The sequence below is a fragment of the Pteropus alecto genome, unplaced genomic scaffold, assembly GCF_000325575.1.
Source record: "Pteropus alecto unplaced genomic scaffold, ASM32557v1 scaffold134, whole genome shotgun sequence".
Classification (NCBI taxonomy): Eukaryota; Metazoa; Chordata; class Mammalia; order Chiroptera; family Pteropodidae; genus Pteropus; species Pteropus alecto.
In genome coordinates this window covers 5,480,757-5,481,858 of record NW_006436283.1, presented here as the reverse complement: position 1 = coordinate 5,481,858, position 1,102 = coordinate 5,480,757, and the positions used below count along the sequence as shown (strand labels likewise).

The 1,102-nt window shown below is 67.5% G+C and overlaps 1 protein-coding gene across 1 annotated transcript in view; it reads left to right on the top strand.

Moving 5' to 3' along the window:
- Positions 1–1,102, top strand: part of KIF19 (kinesin family member 19) — a 23,868-nt gene that overhangs the window by 13,176 nt on the left and 9,590 nt on the right. Inside the window, exons 6-7 of the mRNA XM_006912409.1 lie at positions 1–94; positions 460–654. The exon at positions 1–94 is cut by the window's left edge and continues 30 nt beyond it. Coding sequence (XP_006912471.1) covers positions 1–94; positions 460–654 — 289 coding nt within the window. The remainder of the gene's footprint in view (positions 95–459; positions 655–1,102) is intronic.

Here is a 1,102-nt window from a genome sequence, read left to right as displayed (position 1 = left end):
CCCCGCCCTGGGGTACCTGGAGCTGAGGGAGGACGCCAAAGGGGTGATCCAGGTGGCTGGAATCACCGAGGTCTCCACCATCAATGCCAAAGAGGCAAGTCTTGTGCGGCCAGTCGGGGCCACAGAGGGGGACGCTGACCCCTGACGGGGAAGGAGGGGACAGAGAACTGTAGCCAGGGAGCAGCTGCCCACTCAGCTCGGGCTGGGGCAGACACGAAGGATACTGTATGACAGCAAGCAGGGGACTCTCACCCCGGTGTCCATGCCCCCCAGCCGTGCAGACCCCGAAGGACAGACCCGGAAACCGGCCTCCCTGTTTACACAGGGACACTGCCTCCCCCAGACCCTCCACGCAGGGGCCAGCCAGCCCACCCCCGCCTGGGCCACTTGTCAACCTGCGAGAGCTTCCTCACTGGTCCCCAGAAGTGGCTCCCCTCCCTCCCCTCTGCCCCTCCCCAGATAATGCAGCTGCTGGTGAAGGGGAACCGGCAGAGGACCCAGGAGCCCACCGCAGCCAACCGGACGTCCTCCCGCTCCCACGCGGTGCTCCAGGTGGCCGTGCGCCAGCGCAGCCGGGTCAAGAGCATCCTGCAGGAGGTGCGGCAGGGCCGCCTGTTCATGATCGACCTGGCGGGCTCCGAGCGCGCCTCCCAGGTGAGGCGGGCGCCCCGGGGGGCTCGGGGAGAGGCCGCGGGGTAGGGGCAGGGATGCTGGCCCTGACAGGTGAGGTCAGCGCCCCCAGGACTGGGGAGAACAGGGTTTTGGGTGGGGGAGGTCAAGGATGCTAGCTTCCCGGCTCCCTGGGGAGAGGTGAGGGGTGTAGGGTAAAAGGCCATCCGGGGAGGGTGAGGATGAGAGGGGCCCTCAGGGCCAGGGACGGAGGGATGTGGCAGAGGAGCAGGAGGGGAGGGCAGGTGCGGCATCCTGGGGAAGCATCCCGGGGGGCCTTTCGTGGAAAGGGGCGTGGGAGGGTGGGGGTTTATCCAGGGAAGGAAACTGGCTGCAGAGGAGTGGGGAGCAGGCGAGAGAATGAATGGGCCCAGATGAGGAGCTCAAATATCCCCTGAGTGGGAGGTCCTGGGAGCCTGGGACAGGGCCCCGC